A 23,411-nucleotide genomic window follows, 5' to 3' on the forward strand; every position below is an offset into this window, starting at 1 on the left:
TATACGTATATCATGATTTTTTTGTAGTCAACCTATATATAAAACTATATGATAGATAGCATTTAAACCAAACAAATAAAAATCTTTATGACAGAACATGGTGCATAATGCATATAGGTTGTTTGGAACTTTTTCCCCATTATATAAATTTATTAATAGTTATAACCATTCTAACAGAAAATGAAGAGTAAAAGACAAGAAACTTATTAAATCACATTTCACAAGTGGGTCTTGTATTATATGTTTGCTCGGTTTTGATTCTGGGACCATATAAGTTTTTCAACTTTCAATTTCAAGAATTATAAATATCCCCCATTTTTTCCGATTAATCATTAACGTTCTCTGATTCTCGACAGCTTCTTGAATTAGAAATTTTCATAAAGGCCCCTACTCTTAATATAAATTAATAAAACATATATGACTCACTTTTCCTAAAAAGCACATAGTTTAGTTGAATAATAACATGAGCATGGAATAAGATATTTTTACAAATTAGGCCTAAACATTTATAATTTAACCAGATATCTGAATTCTACTAAAAAGCAAACTTATCCAATATAATTCTAAACATATACATGATTGGGACTTAAAAGCCAAATTCGTCTTACATTAGGTAATAGTAGAACCGGACCGTAGTTTGAATTAATATCCAAAATATCTCAAAGTTAACTAAACTTTTTTTCTGAACACCTCTCAAAGTTAACTTTAAACAAATTCATATTTTAACCCAAATTTGAGTAGTTTGAATATTCTAGAGTACTTTTGGAGAAGTTAAATAATTTTTACCGGTTTTTATTATTCAGTTACCTTTGAATATTTCATATTTTGAGTAGTTCAGGTGATTTTTACCATGTTTTTTGAGTAATTTAAGTATTTAAGTATAGGAGCTCTAGCTGGAGTGTCCGCCCCTGGGTTCGAGTCTTGGCCACTGAGAAATTTACATGTGGGCTGCAACATCCGAGACCGAAGACCGTTACGCGGTGAGCCACATGGTGACGTCCTGGCAGCGTCCATGCTCACTTCGGTCTCTAGTCTGGACCACTTCGTTGGGACCAGGATACTCGGTTAGCAAAAAAAAAATACCTGAATAAAACTTATGAGCACAATATCAAAATCTGTTAAAAAAAAACTTATTCCCTATCCGAACATTTAGTACAAATTACATCTTTAATGGGTAACACATTAAAAAGATCTTTCTATTTTGGTAAAATGTTAATTAAGAAATAATAGATCAAGCTGTAAACATAAATAACTCTAAGGGTCATCAAGTAATATTGCAAGATTTAAGAAAAAGAAACATTAAATTTTTTTAATAATAATAAAACTGTGTAGGTGGGGGAGAATCACAATATTTCCCAGAGAGAAAATCACGGAAACCGACGAAGATTCTCTATCTCCAGATGGTACATTCGAAAGGGAGAAATAGATCTTAAGAAAGCTTAAAACATGGAGACTTTGAACTTTCTTTAAACTCCCACGCTAAGAAGATCTGTTTTCATCTCAGAAGCAGAGGAAAATGTGTAGTAACATAAGCAGTGGAAGCTATGGAGGAGACAGAGACTTCTTACAACGAGATGATTACTTTGGTTCTTGTCCGAAAAAACAGAAGAAAGATAAAGTACGACGAAGAGGACCTGGTGTCGCCGAACTCGAGAAGATCCGTTTAGAAGAAGAGAACAAATCTCCTTCTCTTGTAACTCCGCATTCTTCTTCTTTATCATTACCAAGAACCGATCACACTCTCTTTTTTCCTCCTCCTCCTCCTCCACAGCTTCCTTTGCCGTCCTCTTACACCACTAATCATATTTTCCGGTCACCGGCGACGGTGATGCCTCATAACTTTGATTTGCCGTTGTCGTCTTACCTCTCGAACGGATCTTTCCCTATGGATATGATTCCTCCAGTGCCGTTTTTGCATAGGAAGCAGAATTATCCGAATCATCAGACAGTAAGAACAGAGAAAGAGTGAACGTGACTAATCACTCTGTAGTGTTATGTAATGACACGATCACAAGTTTACAAAACATGTTTTTAAAAAAATGTCTCATGATCTTGCAGATGAATCTTGCGAACCCATCTCCAGGACCAGGAAGATTATACCAGTTCATAGAGCCCCCTTCAAACCAAAGATCTTGCGTCGATAATGTCTCTCAGATTCTTCAGGAAGAAGAAAAGGCATATATTAGATTGTTTCCATATATCATAACTAAATTTTCTTGCACGTTTTCTAATGTTTTTGTTTGTTTGTTTCTTTGTTATTTCCATAGGTTGTCATGAGTGCGAAGAGGCCGTGGCATTTTCTCGCAGACACCACCACGAAAGCTAGCGTTGGACCAATCTCAAGGTTTCTTTGGTGTATTTTTTTTCCTTGGTTTCATTCATTTTCTTGATGTACCAAAAACCTAATCTTGATGTGTTATTTAAAAATGTCAAGGGAGTTGAAACATAACCGGTCGTTGGATATGAGATTGATAAGTACGGTCCAAGATTCCGGTACAATGATTTGCAACCCTATCTCCATTGATTCACCTACCTCCATTACGCGTGATTTTAACGTACAGGTAAAGTTGATATCCTCCTATTTGCTATGTATGTATTTATTTACTCTATTTCATCAAATCATCTTGATTTTAGTATGAACAACAGCAACCAGAGCAAGACTTTGATGAGAACATGCAATGGAGAAGTAAGAAGACTTTCTATAGCTTCATACCCTCTAATGATCAGAGCAATATTGGACGAGAATACCGAGCCTGTGAGCCACATGAATCTGCCGCTGATCATGGCATCGATCTCAGCCTTAAGTTATAAAAATTTTTGCAAGATACAAAAAAATCACTAGGTTATCTGTCTTATGTAACTTCTGATATATTAATTAAATTCCATGCAACTAGATTAGTTTGTGCTTCATCAATTTGCAGAAGACTAATCAAGACTTATTAACCAGAGGGTTTGTTTGTAACACAGAAGTCCTGGTAAAAAACATTTCATTTTAGTACTTAACTCAGGTACTATTGTTGATAACTAGTATGAAACAAAAAAAAGAAACTGTTTTTTTTTTGTCACTAAAACAAAGAAACTGTTTGTTTACTCATAATACAGAACAAAGAAAATGAAACCTATTGTTTCTTAAAATCTTGGTTTAGCTATCTATCTCTTATGAGCTTGTGATGTGAGCTCATTTCCCACCATGTTCTAATCAGGATCGGTCTTAAGATTTTGGAGGCCAAAACAAATTTAGTAAAAACTTACTATAATTTTTTATGATTTGAGATGTATATTAACTCTTAAAATTTTTGGAGTACAAGACTAATATTTCACACCGCTATGCCTAATACCGGCTCTGGTTCTAATCATACTTTAAAGAAGAAGAAAAAGAAGACTGCAAGCTTAATCAAAGAGAACATAGGTTTTATTAAGCTCTCATCAACATTATGAAAATGAAAAGCAATATGGAACTGATAAACTCTCAGTCTGATCAGAGCTCAAAGGTGACAGCTTTTAGTTCTGACCTCTCAAATGAAAATGGAGATAGATTAAAACAAGAGAGGAGATATACATAGCAAAGGCCAATACAGAAATCCAAAACGGATAAGTTGATCTCACATAAGCCGGTAAGCCAATTGCAAGGCCAACAACCACAGCAAGAAGAGCTTCTGTTGAGTAATCCCATTTCAATCCTTTGGTGTATACAATCGCCAATACAATCGACATTCCCATGAGATTGTTCATTGTAACATCCCTATATATCTGCATCAAAACCCACAACTCTTAACTTTAAGCTTCTCATCAATGTAATGTACATGGAAAAAGTAAACAAACTTACCTCAGAGAATTTCTCAGAAGCGATTCTTGCCTTATCTTTCTTTCGACAGAAATGTGCAGATAACGTGTTCTTCAAGTTTCTAACCAAAGGGATCACTGCAAATACAGCGTAGAAAGAAGGAACTCCAGCTGTAACCGACAAGAGATTAATGTTGATCATAAATGGTTTAGCAAGAAACAGGACCATTAGCATCCCACCAATGACTTTAAGGACAGCTTTTAAGGTTCTCAAAGAGAGCAATTTAGCAACAAGGGTTTGCTTTGGCATCTCCAGCTTTAAAACTCCAGCTTCCTCGCCTTGAGACAGATTCTTGACATGCACGGAATCTGATGCCGTTCTGTAAATGCAAGTGTTTCCCTGTCTTGGAGTATCTGCTGGGTTGTCGAACTTGTATTGATTCAGTAGTTTCATTACCCCTTCTTCAAACTCGTTCTCGTCTAACTCACCATCTTTGTCTTTGTCAAAATCAGCAAGTAAAGTGTTTGCAAACTCATTGATGTCACATTTCATTCTTCCATAAACTCCAAACTCTACGGTTAAGTCTTTAAGCTCCGAGATTTGAATCTTCCCATCTTTGTTCCTATCGATCTTATCAAACAAACTACACAAGCAAAATAACCCGGTAAACTTGCAATGCAAGAAAACATAACAAATCTCTATAGTTCTTGATTCAGAACAAGAATAAAAACCTTTTCAAGCTCTCTTTAGTTAGTTGTCCATCTCTTATAAGGCTTCGAGGCGAAAAGCTTTGCAAATGTTTATGAACTTCAGACATGAGCTCAAACTTGGCATTATCTAAGCTCTTCTTTTGGTCTGCCGTATCAAAATACTGCGAGTTTCAACAGAAAGAACAAGATTGACCGGTCAGACAACAGAGCAAAATAGTTTTCAGAATATAGTTTTGATCACTTCTTGTTCCAGAGATCTCGTACCGAGTAAACAAAGTAGATGAAGGTTGAAGAAACGGTGATTATGAGAGTGATCAAAATAGTGATGTCACTCCAAGCTTGTGCATCAAGTAAATCAGGCAATGTCACCATGAGAAATGGAGCTAGAGTGAGAAGCATAATCCCTGCAGATTTCTTGTTCTTAGGATCCGCATCTACGTTTGCTTCTGCATAGAGATAAAACCCCGAATGAGAATAGACTTCATACAAAAGAGAAGAGACGGAAGGAATCTGTTATTTTCCAATACCATAATATCTCCAATTGATTTTTTTCTTCAAAAATAAAGTAATTCTGTATTTTAAAAGTGAAAAAAATAAAGTGATAAACAGAAAAATAAATGAATTATTCTATTTATCGAAGAACCCCATTTTTACTCTATTGTAGAATGAAAAATAAAGCAGGGTCTTGGAACATTTTTACTCCAAACTCTTATTTAGAGTAAAAAATTAGAGATGGTATAAAACATACCAACGATGTTTTTCAGTATCTTCGTCCTGTAAAACCCTCTTCTTGGATTCTTTGTATCCTATATATATATAAACATATTATATTCACTGGAATAAGATCTGGTTAATACTAAAAGATTGGAACAAAAGAATATGATCTTACAGAGGTTGTTCTTTTGATTGATCCTCTTGGGGTTGACTGGCCTGAACTAGGGCTAGTCAAACCAAAGACAACACAAGCTCCCCATTGCATTGTTAGAGCAAAAACTGTGTACCCTACAGTAACACCAACGTTGCTACCCACAATCGCCAGAGCATCATCATGGGTCGCTGATAATCCAGGCGCTAATATCAACAATCATAAAAAGGTTTCAGACTCAAAACCAATACTGAACATGAAGTATAATACTATAAAAAAGTTTCAGGTGATGGAACCAGAGAACAAGGGGAGTCTTACAGAGCATAAGGACAATTCTTGGGAACATTGTAAGAAGAGGGAAGACAATACCACCATAGAAACCGACCTCGAAGATTACAAAGAGTTTTGATCTTCCTTCAGACAAGAAATAGTCACCGATGACCAAGAGACACCCAAAAGAGAAAACTTGGAAGGCATAACCTCCAATATTGTCTGCACATGGAAGAAACCCGTAGACATGAAGGCAAGCTGCTTTAGAGACGTTCTTTGGAGGATCTAGAGTGAGAAACTCATACTCCGAGGCGCCATGGATGCCATCAGAGATCAGGATCGAGTTATTTAGAGGGACAGGACTTAAGACACGGGAGCTCACACTAGAGATGGTCAGAGCTAGAGATATTAAGAATAATAACAGATTTGATGGGCAGTGTGGATGGATAGGTGTCCGCTTAGAAGATAATGTTTGCATATGAGCTGATTTATTGTGAAAACAAAAGATAACTTATAACTTCAAATTGTGAAAGTTTTTCTGCTTTGGGTTTTATTAAGTGACTGAGGTTGAAGATAAAAGAAAAGAACAGAGGAGAACAACAAACTCAACTTCAGAAATTATAACTATCCTTACCAAAGTTTTGTACTTATATACTAAAGATATACTAGATCTACAGTACTTATACAACAATTTATAAAACGTAGGCACTTCATTACTTACTAAAATAATATTTCTTACCATCAACTGAATAATAAAATGTTAAACATTTATAGTAGAAAAACGCTTAAACAACATGTATTGAATGGTGACAAGAAAAATATTATAGTAAGTTTTAGTTGCCAGCTCACATTTCTCCATGCACGTGGTTCATCTTTTCCATGCACCATGGCCAAGAGCACGTGAGTTTGAGTTCGCTCTCTCTCTCTACTCGCTTCAGTGAGAAAGTATCCAAGTAATTTGTCTTTATATTTCTTGATTTCTTCTGATCTCTCATATTTTCTTATTACAAGACTTTCATCAAGAGATTTGATTTGCTATTTCCAACATTAGGTTAATAAAATTCGTGGAATTTCTGACTTTTTTTGTAACAAGGTTAGTGACATTAATATTGAATCTCGTCATTCGCCTAGTATGGCTGGTCAGTTATTTTAATATTAACAAGATTTAGGCAGATCATGAATAGTTGCTATACCCGAAAAAATAGCCGGTTAATGCTCTCTTTCCACTACATATTTTACTATCTGTGTTGGCAATTTCCATGCGACATCAACGAAACCTTGAAATCCGGAGATGAACCAATTTTGACCCCATCGAGCTTAAAATTAAAAAAAAACTATTGTGCACTTCATCCAAGTCTGATATAATTGGACGTATTTTTTTTTTTTTTTTTTGAACTTAATTTTTGGACGTATTTAAGCGTACAGTCCAAGTTGTTATTAGATTATGGGAGAATTGCCAAGTGTGACTCAAAACTTGGAGTCAAACCCAAAACAATACCCCAACTTGGGTCAAAGGCAAAAGTAACCTAAAAGGCTATTGAAATTACAACTATCCCCTTGTGACCAAACAAAAAAACGGAATTCTTTTTACGTTTCTACCCCTCGCAAGTCGTCTGTTTAGACGACTTGAAAATAAGTCGTCCAGACGACTTAACTTAAAGTCGTCTGGACAGTTAGTCTTAAACATAATTTAAAAATTTTGTAAAAAATATTTTGATAAGTGAAAAATGGGAATTATGTAATTAACATATGTCTTAGGAGGTATAAATTAAGATATAACAAATTTCAATTGTTTTCAGCATAGATGAGTGAAAGTAGTGAGTCATGATATTCTTAAGTTTATGTTTCATCAACATATGTTGTAGTATTGTATGTGTTCTTAGGGTTAGATTTTGGAAAGCATTAAAACCGTTTTTGAAAATTTTTAAAATTACTTATGCGTGTTCATTTCTGTGTATAGTAAACACTATTTAAGTATAATTTGATTTTATAACGTGGTTAGTTAGTTAATCTAGTCATTTTAGTTTAGGGGTTCATTTTAGGGTCTAGGACGACTTAATATTTTGTCGTCTGAAAACAGACGACTAAATATTAAGTCGTCTGTTGTACATTATCAGCCAGAATAAGTCGTCTAAACCGGACCAAACCTTAAAGTTTACCAATGTAATTTTAAAGCTAACCGGATTATTTACCCAATATATAAGGTGATTTTTTTTTTTTGTTTCATTTTTCGCGATATTCAGAAACCCTAACAGTTCTCTCTCAAAGGCGATTTCGAATTCCCACGATTTCCGAACAAACCATCGTTCTCAACATCGGCTATCTATCTCACTTCATTCTCACCGTTGTCGCCGCAGCTTCTTCTAACCCTAGCGCCGCCGATTCCTCTAAACCCTAGCGCCGCCGCTTCCACTATTTCCGAACAAACCGTCGCCCTCGCCACCGTGGTCACCAACGTTCTAAACACTAGCGCCGCCGCTTCTTCTAAACCCTAGCGCCGCCGCTTCTTCTCTGTAAACCTTAGCGCCGTTTCTCTGTAAACCCTAACGCCGCTAAGTCATCAATCTCGAGGAAAAGATGAACATAAAACGTTGTCTCTATCAATTTACTCATTCTCACCGTTTCACGTTTATTTTTTCAGATTATAACCGCAATGACGAGTACTCCAACTCCTTCTGCGACTGGAAGACTTGTAAGTAATTTAAGTCGTCTGGAAAGTCTTCCAACTGGACGACTTAGTAGATGACATAAATATAAGTCGTCCATTTGGAAGACTTTCCAGACGACTTAATTATAAGTCGTCTACTAAGTCGTCTGGACTTATATTGTTGTCTTTGATTATTTTGCAGACAAAAAGGATGGATATTCCAGAACTCCCCCGTAGGTTATACACATCAGGGGAAGAACCAGAAGCCCACAATAGCATTTCGTATCATACGGATAACAGCAAGTTGCATACTGCTCTTAGGAAAGCTCTTACTGATGACGAATTTGAAGAGCTCAAGGAGTCGAGTTTGGGAGTTTTCATCAAGTTCAAGGAGCAGGGATTTGGTTGGGCTTCAAGGCTGGTTCACTACATGCTCAGTTTCAAGCTGGACATTAAGAAGAAGTATGAGATGTGGTCTCTCGTTGGTCCAGAACCTTTGAGGTTTTCACTCATAGAGTTTGAAAACCTCACTGGTCTAAACTGCGAGTACATCGAGGACCTTGAGACACCAAAATGTGACGTTACCCCAGAGATGGTTTCTTTCTGGGGGATGCTGGGAGTTCATCTGGAAGCTGGGCCAACTACTGATCAGATAATAGCAGCACTGCAGAGATGCGGGGATTGGTCCAGGGAAGATCGCAAGCGGCTCGCGTACCTCTCCATCTTCACTGGATTCATTGAAGGGAGAAAGTTTTCAACCGCTACACGATCTACTCTGGCAAGGCTAGTGATGGATTTAGAACGGTTTGAGAATTATCCATGGGGGAGAGTCGCATTTAAGGTGCTGATGGACTCTTTGTGGAACAAAGAAATTGCTGGCTGTTACACCGTGGATGGGTTTATACAAGTTCTTCAGGTCTGGACGTACACAGCTATGCCGGAATTGGGTGCTAGTATTGGTGGTCCCAGAGCAGACAGTCCGTCTCCACCGATACTGGCTTACGAGGGCAGCAGAGGCCGCAGATCAATGAAAGCTGCTATCTTGAGTCAGGTATTTACTTCAATCCAAAAGACTGCGCATACGACTTATTATAAGTCGTCTGGAAGGTCGTCCAGCTGGACGACTTATCGGACGACTTAATTAAGTCGTCTGGAAAGTCTTCCATCTGGACGACTTATTAGACGACTTATTATAAGTCGTCTGGAAGGTCTTCCAGCTGGACGACTTAGTAGACGACTTATAATTAAGTCGTCTATTTAGTATTTTTTTTCAAATATCTAACTCGATTCTTCTATTTACTGCAGACCCGCGTGATCAACTTTGTTGAGAAGGACATTAGTGAAATGTGGCCAAAATGGGACTCTGAGGTTGAGGACCTGCCCGCGGAGAACATCATTAAAGTCATGTATGAGCGGAGACCGTGGAAGTGGACCATGGATTGCTGGGAAGTCACTGGTACTAAGGTCAATACAAAACCTAAGGTTGTGACTCCATCAAAGAAGGCCAAAGAGATGGTTGTGTTGGAGGAGGAGGAGGAGGAGGAGGAAGACAATCCAAGACCTCGGAAGAAAGCTCGTAAAGAGGCTCCTAAAGTGGCTAGTGAAGAGGCTAGAGAAGAGGCTAGAGGGGTGACCAGAGAGGAGTTGGAAATTATGTTCAAGGGCGTAGCTGACTGCATGAAAAAAGGGTTTAATAAGTGCATGAGGGAGTTTAGGAAGTTGTCCGATAGATTGGAAGCTGTGGAGAAGAAGGTTGGTGTCACCAATCAGGCTACCCCTCCACGTCTAACCAATCAGGCTACCCCTCAAGATAAACAGCCTACCCCTCTTGCCAAAGAAACCGGGGGTAGAAACAAACAGGCTACCCCTCAAGATAAACAACCTACCCCTCTTGCCAAAGAAACCGGGGGTAGAAACAAACAGGCTACCCCTCATGCCAATGAAACCGTGGTTAGTAACCAGCCTCCTCCTCATCAAACCAAACAGCAGCCTCCTCCTCCTCAAAAGAAACAGCCTCCTCCTCAAAAGAAACAGCCTCCTCCTCAAAAGAAACAGCCTCCTCAAATCAAAGAGGTTAGTATCAAATCCAGGGTTAACTAGTTGTCCAGACGACTGTAAAAGTTGTCTGGACGACTAGTTGACCCTGGACGACTTAAACGTAAGTTGTCTGGACGACTAGTTGACCACGGAAGACTTAATTTTAAGTCGTCTAGGTCCAACTAGTCGTCCAGACAACTTTTGTTTAAGTCGTCCAGAGTTAACTTGTGTGCAACTTTTATTGCAGAGATGGTTGCCGGAGGATACAGCAACCGAGGCGAACTCGGTAAATAAGACCTCCAAAGAGATTGTTGCTGTCACTTCCACCGATCACCAACCGAGCCTCGCTTCCACCGATCAACAACCGAGCCTCGCTTCCACCGAGCCAAGCGATCCAGTTTCAGAACCGAGTCTGGTTGTATTGGACAAGCGTGCAAAGAGTAAACGAGCGAAGAAACCTGCTCCCACTGTGAGATCTCCTTATACGGCAGAGAAAAAAAAAGATAAAGTGGCAGCCTATAATCCATTTCCGCCAGTAAACAAAGATCGGTTGAAGGAACTCGCTGATTGGTTGAAAACTGATCCGTAAGTGATTGCTTTACCCATAATAGCTTGATTTAGTCGTCCAAAACTGATTGCTTTTTTTGTTTGCAGTCATTATTTAACTAAGACCGAGGACAAACCACGTACATCACCAACAAGGTGGTACCACTTCCTCCGGACAGCCAGAGGATGGCTGGAAGACTGCGTAAGTCTTCTGCACACGATTTAAGTCGTCTACAAAGTCGTCCAAGTAGACTACTTTCCAGACGACTTAAAGATAAATCGTCTGGAAAGTCGTCTACTTGGACGACCACGTAGACGACTTATATTTAAGTCGTCTGGTAACTTCTAACTTGTTATATTTAATATGCAGCATATAGATGCTTGGATTAATGTGCTAAGGCAGAGGTATCAGGAGAACCCACAAGCTTTCAGGAGCGAGCGAATGTGCTTCCTGGATCACAACTTTTCCCAGTCTTGGAGAGAGCAGTATCACCTCTTCAAAACATCGGAACCTGATCACAAAGGTTTAGGAAGAGTTCTACCTGGTGGGGCGTCGTATTTTTATGACGGATCAATACCTTCATTTTGCCAATCAAACAAGAAGTGGGGGGAGGACATTGATGATATCTATGCGCCAGTGAACTTGGACAACAAGCATTGGGTTGCTATTTGGATATCGATCCCTAAGAGGCACATAGTCGTCTGGGACAGCATACCTTCATCTAGTGTACCAGACGCATGGGATGCGATAATGGAGCCTTTTCTCCAGATGGTCCCTTATCTGCTTGTTGAGTGCGCAGCCACCGACGAAATACGGGTCAAATACGGGTTGGAGCCATACACATATGAGAGACCGCTGAAAGGTGTACCCACGGCCAACAATGGTGATTGTGGCGTGTACACTGTAAAGTACATTGAATGTCATGCTCTCGGTGTCTCCTTTGACCCTAAAGACTTTGCTAGGTGCAACGCAAAGAAAATGAGGGATAATATGGCGGTGGATATATGGAAGGAGCTTGTTGATCAGCATCTAAAAGAAAATGTGGATGGTGATAAGTTCGTGGGCTTGTATGATTAGATTAGTGTTTGTATTTGAACTTGTCTTTGTATTTGAATATATAAGTTGAACTTGTAAATATATAAGTTGTAAATATATAAGTTGTCTGGAAGATTAGTCAACTGGTTGTGTACATTGTGGTTTCGTATGGCCAGTTTCCTTGCAGTTTGAGCATCTCCGTGCCCTGTGTTTCTTCCTGGGTTTGTGTCCTCTCATCCTAGATAGCTCCAACCAAGATTGCCATCTTGATTTCTTCGGTCTCCCCCGACCACGCTTTAGTTCTGGAGGAAAGCATTCTCGTTCCTCAATATGTTGTGACACGATAGGATATATATTCTCTGAGTATCCTGCATACAGGTAATTCTTTGAGTACAGTGGACATACAAGTGTGGAGATATGCAAACCAGCATGTATTCCAGCAGCTATAGCATGAGAGCAAGGTATTTTCTCCACTCCATAGACACCACAATCACACTTTGCATGTTCCAAATCAACCACACAGTCCATTTTGCCACCTTTGACAAAGAAATGCCATCCATCAATTGGTTCGACCGTCATCGTACCCGCTATCTCTTCTCGAACAGCAAGCAAGTATTCAACACCCCCGCTATGTTCAGTTGTGAGACTCAAAGCATCTTGTCTCCTTTTCCAATACCATTTTCCTAACTTCTGCCTTATGAACTCCAGCAGGAACGTAATCGGAAATCCTCTTGCTCGCTTCAGTGCGGAATTAATAGATTCAGCAATGTTGCTTGTTTTTATGTTGAACCTGTTCCCCTTACAATAAACCCTTGACCATAGCCTGACGTCGGCTTTCTCCAAATACGTTGCAAGTTCCGGGTTTGCACTCCGTATCTCAGCCATGTACCGGTCAAAATCGTAAACCGTGTGAGCATAAGCAGCCCCTTTCACCAAGTACATGAGATGTTTCCCTTTAAACTTTTTGACAATGTTATCTTGAAGGTGATAATAACATATTCCTCGGGTTGCCCAAGGAAACACCTTATCACACGCACTTTTAATGGCCTTGTGCCGGTCGGAGACTATCACCAGAGGCTTGTCATGAGATATCTTCTTGAGCCATTGCAACAAGTTCAGCATGTGTTGAATCTTCATTCAATAAAAACAATCTTCCTCCTTTGAGATCATCAACCACAAAATCCCAACGGAAATCTCTCAACAACCATTCTCCATACACTGCATGTAACTGAAAAATCATCTGCAAATATTCAAAATAAAACACATTAGTAAACATAGAGAAAAGGGAAATGAAGAAGTTCAATAAACATTGCCGCAGACGACTTAGCATTAAGTCGTCCAGAAGACTTAAAGGTAAGTCGTCTAAAGAGGTCACTTTTGCAATTGAAAATTAAAAGGGACGACTTAATTCTAAGTCGTCCGGCTTTGTTTGTTAAAAAAAAAACTTCAGACGACTTATATATAAGTCGTCTACGAGAAACGGGCTAGTTTTGCATTTGACCGAATCGTGTCAGATCTTTGACTATTTCTGGACGACTTATAATTCAGTCGTCTCTGGGAAAGTTAAAATTTCAATATTTTATGAAAACTTGACGACTTACGTGTAAGTCGTCCTAGGTTAGTTTTGTAATTGAAAAATAAAACTTGAAATTTAACTTTCTCCAGACGACTTAGATGAAAGTCGTCCAGCTAAACGACTTAATTTAAGGTCGTCCGGGATAAGCAAGGTTTGACCAGAAAATTGGGAAAAATTCTGGACGACTTTGCTTTCCCCGGACGACTTTAAATTAAGTCTTCTGGAGGGACGACTTTATATTAAGTCGTCTGGTTAAAGTTAAATTATGAAGTTTTATTTTTCAATTACAAAACTAACCTAGGACGACTTACACGTAAGTCGTCAAGTTTTCATAAAATATTGAAATTTTAACTTTCCCAGAGATGACTGAATTATAAGTCGTCCAGAAATAGTCAAAGATCTGACACGATTCGGTCAAATGCAAAACTAGCCCGTTTCTCGTAGACGACGTATATATAAGTCGTCTGAAGTGTTTTTTTTTAACAAACAAAGCTGGACGACTTAATTTAAGTCGTCCGTTTGACCAGAAGACTCATCAGTAAGTCTTCTACATACAGATGACTTACTAGTAAGTCTTCTACGCGAACAGATCTTGAAAAAAAATTCAAATTCGTACCTTAAACTAGGTGAGATGACTTCGTTTGCACACAGGGTCTTCTCCAACCACCCAGAACCTCAAACGAAAGCAACCGTAAGTCAAAACGAAAGAAATATGGCTCTGCAACCATAGCCCATATTTTGAATCAAAAGCTTGAGTTTTTTGGATGAATATAGAGAGAAAGTGAAAGAAATGTTGTTTTTAGTTCATAACAATTGAAACAGAGAGAGTGTAAAGAGATTTACGTGCATTAAAGGGCATTAAAAGCTCCAAACAGTTCGTACAAGGTTGTTGCCACTATTCATTGCAGTGGCAGTATTGTAAATACTTGAAGAAGATGAGGTTGAGACAGTAAAGAAGCCATTTTCAAAAAAAAAAAAAAAAATGTTAATGGCATTTTCGTAGATAAAGTGCAGGTGTGGGGTTAAAATCTCAAAAAAAAAAGGAGTCAAAAGAAAAGGTTAGTTTTCTGTTTGACTCCAAATTTTGAGTCACTTTTGCAAAAAGCCCTTAGATTATATATGAGAACTTGGGTCTTATAACAATTACAGGACTAAGATACATGCTGCCGGATGCAACTTCCATTATCTTATATAATAACGATATTTAAATGTTGGACCAAGAAGATTGCATCTTCTGAGTCAATTTTAAAAGTACGTACTGTATCCTCAAAATAATCAAATATAATATTTGAAATATGAAAAAACAAACCTAAGCAGATCTAAGAAAAAGATAGTTATTAAAAAAGAATTTGGGTCAAATTAAAAATTAAGATTATACATCTTTTTAGAGTTTAGTTTTGAAGATTTTAGTTCAGTCTTGGTTAGGGTTTATACTGGTAAATAGAATCCTTTGGAGGATTATAACGTAAGTGCAACGTCCCGACAGGCTATAACTAAGGGATCTTCCACTTTGTTCACTTCACCCATCTGGTCTATTCCGTTTGACGAATGATGCATTCATTTTTTGGAAATTCAGAAAAAAAATTTACTGACTCTTCAATCATCACATGATTTTTCTACATGTTTTGACCTCACTCATAGATATTACGATTCACTTCCCGAACTTAACTTTAAAATTCTTTTTGAATGTATGACTAAAAAAGTAAGTGTACTTTGATAGCCAAATCAAATTCTATTAAATCTTTCACTATATACCACAAACCAAAATGTTATATTAAATCTCACCCTAAAGATGTAAACTTAGAAAAGGCCAATACATAGATCCAATAGCAAATGCCAATACACAGATCCAAAAGGGATAAGTCGATAACCAATTGCAAAGCCAACGATCACAAGAATAAAAGTTTCTAAATATCGATCCGGGTTCGGTTCCTACTAAGTTGTATTGCTTGGCTAAACAAAGATGGCCAATGCTTTAGGTTGTCAGTCTAGTGATTGGTACTATATAAAACCCAAGTAAACAAAAAAAAAAAGAAGAAGAATAAGAGCTTCTACTCTCTTGATCCCTTCTTCTAAGTGAATTTTCTTCTAATTCAGCTTTCTATAGAAATCCTCAAGATGTCGCATTTCATTTTCCCAAAGTTCCAAAATTATAGACTTAATCCTCAATTTGTATTAGTTTTATCAAACAATCTACCAAATTTAAGTAAAGCTTTATGATGTAAGAAACCCCAAATGAAACAATCGTTGCTTCAAAAATATGAAGAGAAGGAACCAAAAAAAAACTTTTAAAGCTCTCATTGCTTAACTCTCCATTTTGTATAAGGCTTTTTGGTGAAAACCTCTGAAAGAGCTTACGAACTTCCGACATGAGCTCAACCTGGCCTGATCTAAGCTCTTCTCTTGGTTGGTCCAATCAAAATACTGCATGTTGGTTTACATCTGTTTTAAGGGGACAATGGTTAAAGAAGAAGAGATTATCATTGATCAGCAGAATGATGTTACTTCAAGAATGTGAATCACATATCGTTGAACGTGTCACCATGATAAAGGGAACTAGACTTAACGACATACTCCCTGCAAAACTTTCTTTGTACTTGGATCTGCTCTTACGCTTGATAAGAGCATCATTATCCCACATACCCAATTAGGGTCTCTTATTTATTTTTTAATATTTTTAAACAACAAATATGAGTTAAGAGACTCCGTTAAGAGACCCGATCATTTATGTCTTCCACTGCAAGTCTCTTATTTAAGAGTTTTTAAAAAAAATATTAAATAATTTTTATTAAAGTTACAAAAAAAATTATTAAATAAAACATAGTAAAAGAGATTGAAATGAATCAGAGGAACAACAAAGCGTTTTGACCTGAAGTGTGTGTGCCCGCCTGTTTCTTTTGCTTGATCTTCTTATCTCTGATTATCTTTTGTCTGGTCTCATAAAACTTGAAATCATCAAGTATACATGTCTTGCTCATATACTCCTTGTATATATTTATTATTCCTGTTCCATCTTCCACATTCACCTGCAACAACAAAACCAATTGTTGTTGTGGCCATAACCAAAACTCTGATCCTGGTAGCCTTTCACATTTGTTATTGTTACTAAAACATCATTTATTCCACGCAACTGAGCAACTGAGACATGATCATCAAACCAAAGCTCTGGCATTATTTAAACCAAAGCTTCTACATAACCTTTTTAAAATTTATTGTTGTAAAGCCAAGCCAGTCTGTGATTCGAATCAATAAAAATGTTGAAACCACAATCTGCTTGGTTAATGAAAATCTAAAAAATGAATAGAAAGACAAAACCATATAGCGAAGACAACACACCACTTTGAGCCCGTGCCATAACAAGAAACCAGCTGCTAAAGATGTAATAAAAACACGTATTAAATCTTAGAATAAAAACTGGAGAGCAACTGTTTGCTAATATCATTTAAGGAAAAAAAAACTCACTTACGAGATTACAAGTTTTTGGTTAGACCACGACTGTAGCCAAAAGAGCATGCAACATCGCCCAGTATATCATTTAAAAAGACATGATCCTGGTTTGGCTTTACAACAATAAATCTTGTTCCATTCCACATTCATCATTTGTTATTGTTCTCTCCACATCCATCCATAGCTCTGGCATTATTTAAAAAGACATGATCATCAAACCAAAGTAAAACAGAACACAACTGAGCAAAGATAGGAATCAAACGACGAACAAACAGGATCTACTCAACCCCAAATCTCTTCCTGAGCATAGCCATGAACTCAACAACCTTCTCAGGATCAGGCAAGGACTTGGCCACACTCTCCCTCTGCATACACCTCTTAGCCCAAGCAATCAGTTTCGGACACACTGCTTAGATTCTGAAGTTACCAAACTTCTCATACCCAGGGAACCAGGTGTAGAATCCAATAAGCGCAATGTCTACATCTGATCACATAAACAAAGCTCAAAGGTAAAGCTCATGAAGCATCAAACTCTAGGAGCGTCAATCAAAATATACAACAACTCTTCTACAGATCCAAACTTCAACAACTCATCTAAAGATCCAAACTTTGATTTCAAACTAACAAAAACGGAGGATTTAGATTATCTTCTTGAGTAGCTATGAAGCATCAAATTAAATGAGAATATCTCAGATAAATCCAGAGAATGCTCAAAGATCGAAACTTTAACAATAACTCATCTAAAGATCAAAACTTCTTGATTCACAAACCGGTTTACCGTTATGGATGAGAACCGGGTGCATCTGGAGAAGCAGAGGGCTCTTCTCCCTCAGATTCTCGTCCCTGTACTCGAAGTCGACACCTTTCTCCCTCAAAGCGATTCTTGTCCTCATGCCGTACATGCTAGGCCAGAAATCAAGAAGGATCACCTCTTTCGCCATTGTTTTTGCGATCACTCAAAGCTCACAGAAGTTGGATTGATCTTCTTTCTCTCGCTCGTTCTTCATCAATGGCGGCGTCACCAACATCAAAAATAACATCCCATCCTCTTGGATACTGATGATGGCAACTATGACGCATGGCGAGAGCTGTTCTTAACCCGCTGGACATCTCGATGGAACGCTCTTACCAGACAACGACGACGATCAACCTTGGAAGAAACGTGATGGCTTGGTCAAACTTTGGCTTTACCGAACTCTCTCAAAGGATCTCTTCAAAAGCACATTCAAGGCGGGCGGTACGTCTCGACAAGTTTGTATCAGACTTGAGAACTTCTTCCGCAACAACAAAGAAGCTCGTGCGATCCAACTTGATCACAAGCTTCGCAATCAGGAGATTGGTGACCTCTCAATCCATGCCTACTGTCAAGAACTGAAATCCATAGCCGATCTTTTGGCTAATCGAGAGAACCCTGGTCATGTATTTGTTGAATGGTCTTAATGGAAAGTATGATAATATTATCAATGTCATCATGCACAGACAACCCTTTCCAACCTTTGAGGAGGCACGTTCGATGTTGATTCTAGAAGAGGATCGCTTGGGCAAAGGCAAGAAAACAACCGCAACCAACAACGAGTCTTCTTCCTCGACAAAAGTTCTTGCTGTCACTGCCTCCACACCAGAACACAGGAGCTCTTCTCACGGTGATCAACAACAACAACAGTTCTCTAACAAAGGACGAGGCCGCAACCGAGGCAGAGGGAGACACAACAACAACAGTCATAGGTCGCAGTGAAGGATCTTCGAACACGGAAGACTCTTCTCCGCAGTGATAGCACAGGAGATCTATATCCATTTCATTCTTCTACGAATAAAGCGACGCAACAACCATCTGTTTTTCTTACTGCTTCTTCAGATGTGTGGCATCATAGACTGGCTCACCCCAGCAATCAGACTTTAAATTCTTTGCTTTATACTTATGTTTTACCTTGCAATAAACGAGATTCTTTTCATGTGTGTTCAGCCAGTCAGTTTGCAAAACATACTAAGCTTCCCTTCTCTCTTTCAAATTCGACGGTCACAAAACCGTTTGAAATAATTCACTCGGATCTATGGACATCGCCGATCCAGAGCTTAAGTGGGATCAAGTACTACGTTCTATTTCTCGATCAGTACTCTCACTTCCTCTGGGTATATCCCATGCGGTATAAACATGAAACTTTCTCAAAATTTCTCCATTTTTCAAACTATGTTAAAACTCAGTTTGGAACAAATATCAAGTCATTGCAGTGTGACAATGGAGGTGAGTTTAACAACTCAAAATTTCATGATTTTTTCGCAAATAATGGGATGACTTTCCGGTTCTTCTGCTCCCACACATCGCAGCAGAACCGGAAGTCAGAGAGAATGATACGTACAATAAACAATGATGTGCGCTCTCTTCTCTTTCAAGCTCAGCTCCCTTCCTCCTTCTGGGTAGAGGCGCTTCATAGGGCAGTCCACATTCTAAACATTCTACCGACCAAAACTCTCCAAAACAGAACTCCTTTTTCGCGGTACTCTTCAAAAAGCCTGTCTCTTATTCTCACTTAAAAGATTTTTTGCTGTTTGTGCTATCCAAACATTAATCATTCTCACCTTTCAAAGCTTTCTCCTCGCTCTTCTAAATGCATTTTCCTTGGCTACCATAAGTACCATCGTGGCTTTAGATGCTTCGACTTGTCTACTAAGAAGATCATCATATCACGCAACGTGACATTTGATGAGGGATGTTTCCCGTATGAGACATCACGAAAACGCGATGAATCTCATTACGACTTCTTAGAAACAGACGACGAGCTATCACCTTTGTTCAGGTCACTTCTCGAAGCTCCGGCAGCAACTCCTTCTCCCGTTGCAGCCAATCCTCCTTCTGAGGAGCCAACTCCTCCAACCCAAGTGGCGAGAGAGGCACCACGGCACTCCATGTCTACACGTTCTAAACATGGAATATCAAAGCCCAAACAGATTTTCTCACATAATACGGAGGCTATCTCGCCTCTACCAAAAAGCGACATTCAGGCTCTCAATGATCCAAATTGGAACCCATCTATGACAGTAGAGTACGATGCTATTGTAAAAAGCGAAACTTTTGATCTTGTACCTCGGCCTGCTAACACTAATATTGTGCGTTCTATGTGGTTTACACAAACACAAGTATGATGCAGAGGGAAGATTCAAGAAACACAAATCCAGGCTTGTAGCTAATAGGAAATCGCAAGAGCAAGGTATCGACTTCGACGAGACTTTCAGCCCTGTCGTGCGACCAGCCATAATACGAACAGTCTTGCACGTTGCTCTTGTGAATGGATGGCAAGTCAATCAACTCGACGTGCAAAATGCCTTCCTGCACGGTACCTTGGACGAAGACGTTTACATGTTCCAGCCCCTGGGGTTCGTTGATCCCACCAAGCCGAATCATGTCTGCAAACTAAAGCGCTCCATTTACGGCCTCAAACAAGCTCCTCGAGCTTGGAACGCAAGATTTGTGAAGTTTATAACTAACAATGGTTCTATTCTAAGCAAATCAGATACAAGTTTGTTTGTCTACAGGAAACAGGATCTGGTGGCATATCTCATCCTATATGTCGACGACATAATAGTCACAGCCTCGACAGAAAAGCTAAAGAACACAATCATACAAGTTTGAAAGCAGAATTTCCTATGTCCGACTGTGGTCGCATCAGCTCCTTCCTCGGCATCTCTGTCAAGTTCAACGAAAAAGGACTCTTCTTGAATCAGTCTCACTACGCAGAAGACATCATCAATAGAGCTGGTATGTCCGCCTGTAAACCCTGCACTACACCTGTGGATATGAAGTCAAAACTTGACGCAGACGACGGCAAGAAAGTCTCCAATCCTAGGGAATACAGAAGTCTCGCCGGGGCCCTTCAATATTTAACTTTTACGCACCCCGACATCACTTATGCGGTACAACAACTCTGTCTCTTTATGCATGACCCTAGAGACAGCCACCTACACGCAATGAAGAGGGTTATCAGATACTTGCAAGGCACGAAACATATGGGATTACAGCTACTGAAGAACCAGAAAATCTCAATGACGGCTTACACCGACGCAGACTGGGCCGGATGTCCGGGCACAAGGCGATCGACCAGTGGCTTCTGCATATACTTGGGAGATAACCTTATATCCTGGTCTGCCAAACGACAACCGACGGTATCAAGATCCAGCGCAGAAGCTGAGTATAAAGGTGTCGCCAATGCTGTTGCAGAGTCATGTTATCTCCGCAACCTTCTACTGGAAATGGTCGCGCCACTTTCACAAGCTACTCTCGTCTACTGTGACAATGTGAGTGTCGTTTACCTGTCTACAAACCCAGTGCAACATTAGCGAACAAAGCACATAGAGATTGACATACATTTCGTTCGGGAAAAGGTTCAAATGGGTCAAGTTCGAGTTCGAGTTCATCACGTCCCAGCAGCTCTACAATACGCAGACATCTTCACCAAAGGCTTGCCTTCAACGCTGTTTACAAGCTTCCGCTCCAGTCTTGGCGTGACAGAGTCCACGCTGCAACTGCGGGAGGGTATTAGATGATAAGAATATCATTTGTATAGTTCAGATATCATAGGATATTGTTCCTAGTATATTCTCCTAGAATCGTGGTGATCCCTTAGATCTCTCACCCGTTTGTAGTATATATTATCATATCAATACAACAGAACACTTCAAGAGAAATACCTTTACTTACATGATCTTGTGTAGAGAGAGTGGGAGGGTTACGTTGTTTATAAAGACCAAAGATAGACAGAGAGGAAGAGAGGAAGAGAGGAAGAGAGGAAGGCAAAGAGAAGAAGGTGAAGAGAGGAAGATAAAGAGATGGCTCTTCTAGTGCTTAACTAAGAGACGTCTCCTATGGTTATTACATTTTTTTCTTTTTTTTAAAACTCCTAATTACACTAAGAGCATCTTTATCCCAGAAACCCTAGATGGAGTTTCTTAATTTTTTTTTTTTTTGAATTTAGAAAAAAAAAAATTAAAAACGAACCAATCGCGGACCGCCACATGTCAGTGGGGTCCGCGAACAGTGTAAGAAACCCTTAAAGACCGACTACTATTTGGTAGTTTTGGTAACCGGTTTCTTAAAAAAAAGTGGGTCCTATGCGGGACCCACACGCTAAGAACTCTTCTAGTATTCTTGGATAAAGATGCTCTAAGAAACCTATCTAAGAGACAGGGATAATGTTACAATAAACTGAGCTTTACCAACAATGATTTTCACTATCTTTTGTCTTTTTGCTTCTCCCATCATGTATGATTTTTTGTAAACATTCTTTGATAGTAGTGTTTTATAGAATGGCCATCTATTTGAAAAAAGAAAGTAGATGCCATTTGGTGGACATTACAGACGCGAATGCCTATAATATGATTATATCATCTGAAACCTTTGTTTCATATTGCACAAGGATGTGTCTGCATGGTTCACCAAATGTTTGTCCACATTATTCCTTTACATAGATAGCTATTCAGTTAATTAAGAAGAATGGTCATGAGAACTAGCAAATCTATTTTATATATATTCACAAGAGATGCTTAGAAATATGATCATAAAACTAAGATCAAGCAAATGTGCCATGGATGTAATAATGGATGAAGGAGACATGCAATGGCTGAGAACTCGAGAGTCGAGATCAAATAAGCAAAGATAGAATTTTTTACATCAAGAGGCACTTTATCACTTTTCAATTATATCCAATGCCACAATGCACTTGCAAGACACTTTCTCATGGGACCTACAGAGAGAATATACATATTTGCCCTTAATAAGGAAAAAAAAGAGATATTTCTTAGACAAGAGGAAAGAGAAAGTGTGTTTCTTTATTATTGTTTAGTCTACTTCTTAATATTTTGTTTTTTTAATTTTTAAATTAAAAATATATATAGCAAACTTTGTTGATATAATAAATTATATTTTTTTATTCTCTATAATTTGATATCCACTTTGATATATTTTTTTGTTATATTTTAAAATCTATACTTGTACATGTATTCAATGATTGTGTTAAGGATGAGTGATGTGTGGATGTTTGAAAAACATGGATAACTACATGTAGAATATAAGCATGGAATGACACATGTGGATGGGTGTGGGAAGATAAGCGTGGACGGGTAAACATGGACGGCTATTTGTGGACGAGTAAAATTATGATTAGAGTTCAAAATCCAGCATACTATATATCTCATGGTGGAAGACTGTGACGAGCTCGAATCACTGCAGCTTCACCGAGCTCATCCACGACGATGTTGAGCTCAGAATCCATGGTGTGTCTCACCGGGAAGAGGAGCTGACTGTTTTGACCAAGGGTTTTAGAGGAAAAGATGACTCGTTTTAATTTTTTGGTTTTGTTTAGCTTTGTTTTCATCACTCAAGCTTGTTTTTTTTCTCGACATGTACGTTGTAGTTATTGGTTTGAAGTTATTAATTTGTTCATCCTTGAAATGGTGGACACATTGGCATCCATATCACAGTCTTTCAATATTTTATATTCTT

The 23,411-nt window shown here is 38.6% G+C and overlaps 2 protein-coding genes and 1 long non-coding RNA gene across 4 annotated transcripts; 1 reads left to right on the forward strand and 2 right to left on the reverse strand.

Annotated features, from left to right (window-relative positions):
* Positions 1-141: 141 nt before the first annotated feature.
* LOC106385789 (protein SPEAR2-like) lies at positions 142-3,267 on the forward strand. 2 transcript variants are annotated; one of them, XM_013825690.3, is made up of 5 exons: positions 142-1,948; positions 2,059-2,175; positions 2,268-2,344; positions 2,435-2,561; positions 2,635-3,267. In XM_013825690.3, the coding sequence occupies exons 1-5, from the start codon at positions 1,517-1,519 to the stop codon at positions 2,809-2,811; spliced, it is 930 nt and encodes a 309-aa protein (XP_013681144.2). In that variant the 5' UTR covers positions 142-1,516; the 3' UTR covers positions 2,812-3,267. The 2 variants fall into 2 exon arrangements, with proteins under 2 accessions (XP_013681144.2, XP_013681145.2); XM_013825691.3 differs by having other exon boundaries at positions 2,647-3,267.
* A 127-nt stretch (positions 3,268-3,394) lies between these two features.
* On the reverse strand, positions 3,395-6,752 carry LOC106386215 (sodium/calcium exchanger NCL-like). Its single transcript, XM_013826093.3, has 7 exons — positions 5,678-6,752; positions 5,384-5,565; positions 5,243-5,300; positions 4,759-4,940; positions 4,516-4,655; positions 3,827-4,427; positions 3,395-3,750 (listed from the first exon to the last, which is right to left on the reverse strand). The coding sequence occupies exons 1-7, from the start codon at positions 6,105-6,107 to the stop codon at positions 3,502-3,504; spliced, it is 1,842 nt and encodes a 613-aa protein (XP_013681547.2). The 5' UTR covers positions 6,108-6,752; the 3' UTR covers positions 3,395-3,501.
* Positions 6,753-16,570: 9,818 nt separating this feature from the next.
* Positions 16,571-17,303, reverse strand: LOC106388049. Its single transcript, XR_007321233.1, has 2 exons — positions 16,938-17,303; positions 16,571-16,839 (listed from the first exon to the last, which is right to left on the reverse strand). It is a non-coding gene; the product is annotated as an uncharacterized LOC106388049 (long non-coding RNA).
* Between the last annotated feature and the right edge of the window lie 6,108 nt (positions 17,304-23,411).

The sequence above is a fragment of the Brassica napus genome, chromosome C3 (genome assembly GCF_020379485.1).
Source record: "Brassica napus cultivar Da-Ae chromosome C3, Da-Ae, whole genome shotgun sequence".
NCBI classification, from domain to species: Eukaryota; Viridiplantae; Streptophyta; class Magnoliopsida; order Brassicales; family Brassicaceae; genus Brassica; species Brassica napus.